At 63.5% G+C, this 1,070-nt stretch overlaps 1 protein-coding gene across 1 annotated transcript in view; it reads left to right on the plus strand.

The window, feature by feature from the left end:
* Positions 1-1,013, plus strand: part of LOC105307428 (synaptotagmin-3-like) — an 8,517-nt gene extending 7,504 nt beyond the window's left edge. The window contains exons 5-6 of the mRNA XM_011382937.2: positions 7-157; positions 453-1,013. Coding sequence (XP_011381239.2) covers positions 7-157; positions 453-716 — 415 coding nt within the window. The 3' untranslated portion in view covers positions 717-1,013. The remainder of the gene's footprint in view (positions 1-6; positions 158-452) is intronic.
* The last annotated feature ends 57 nt before the right edge of the window (positions 1,014-1,070 follow it).

The raw sequence follows: 1,070 nt of genomic DNA on the forward strand, positions 1-1,070 counted from the left end.
CATCAGCTTCGCCCTGCGGTACCTCTACGGCTCGGACCAGCTGGTCGTCCGGATCCTGCAGGCCTTGGACCTGCCCGCCAAGGACTCCAACGGCTTCTCGGATCCCTACGTCAAGATCTACCTGCTGCCTGATCGAAAGAAAAAGTTTCAGACCAAGGTGTGGAGCAGTGAGCTGGACGTGGGGTCCCATGGAGGATGGGGGTCTGGTCCCCTGGGTCTGAGAGAGGAGAGGCTTGGGGGGGGGCGTCTCAGGAAGGAAGCAGCTTGGGCCGGGGAGTGATGGAGCCGAAGGAACAGGGCCTGGGCGTTGGGAGGTCCTGGAGTTGGAGGAGGCTGGGGACCAGGATTTCTGTCCCCCAGGGAGGAGGAGCTGGGGGCCTGAACTCCTGGGTCCGAAGGAGGAGGGGCCGGTGGCATGGCGTCTGTCTCCGCCACCCACCCCCCCGCCTCAGGTGCACAGGAAGACCCTGAACCCCGTGTTCAATGAGACGTTCCAGTTCTCCGTGCCCCTGGCCGAGCTGGCCCAGCGCAAACTGCACTTCAGCGTCTACGACTTCGACCGCTTCTCGCGTCACGACCTCATCGGCCAGGTGGTGCTCGACAACCTACTGGAGCTGGCCGAGCAGCCCCCCGACCGCCCGCTGTGGAGGGACATCGTGGAGGGAGGCTCGGTCAGTGGCCCCCGGCCCTGGGACCCGCAGCCCCGCCGTTGGTGACCTCCTTGCCCTCCGATCTCATAGGCTTCTGACTGCCTGACTGCAGGGTTTTCTTCCAAAATTAAGTGGTGTCGTAAAGTAGTGAGAGGCCGTGAGCAAGAACAGGGAACGATGTGCGGGCCCACCACGCCCCCCGGGGTGACAAATAGCAACCTCATGTCCGGTCCCCGCATGTCTCGGCTCCCGAGCCCCGGCGACATCCGACAGTAACAATCAAGAAAACTGTTAACGGACACGCACGCACCCACCAGCTTCTTCACAGCCTCACGTCGGGACCCCATGACTTCCGTCCCCCGAGCCCCGCTTCCTGAGCCCTGAACATCGCCTGTTTCCGACCCTGGACCTCCAGACTCT

Source organism: Pteropus vampyrus, unplaced genomic scaffold (genome assembly GCF_000151845.1).
Source record: "Pteropus vampyrus isolate Shadow unplaced genomic scaffold, Pvam_2.0 Scaffold494, whole genome shotgun sequence".
In the NCBI taxonomy this organism is placed as follows: domain Eukaryota; kingdom Metazoa; phylum Chordata; class Mammalia; order Chiroptera; family Pteropodidae; genus Pteropus; species Pteropus vampyrus.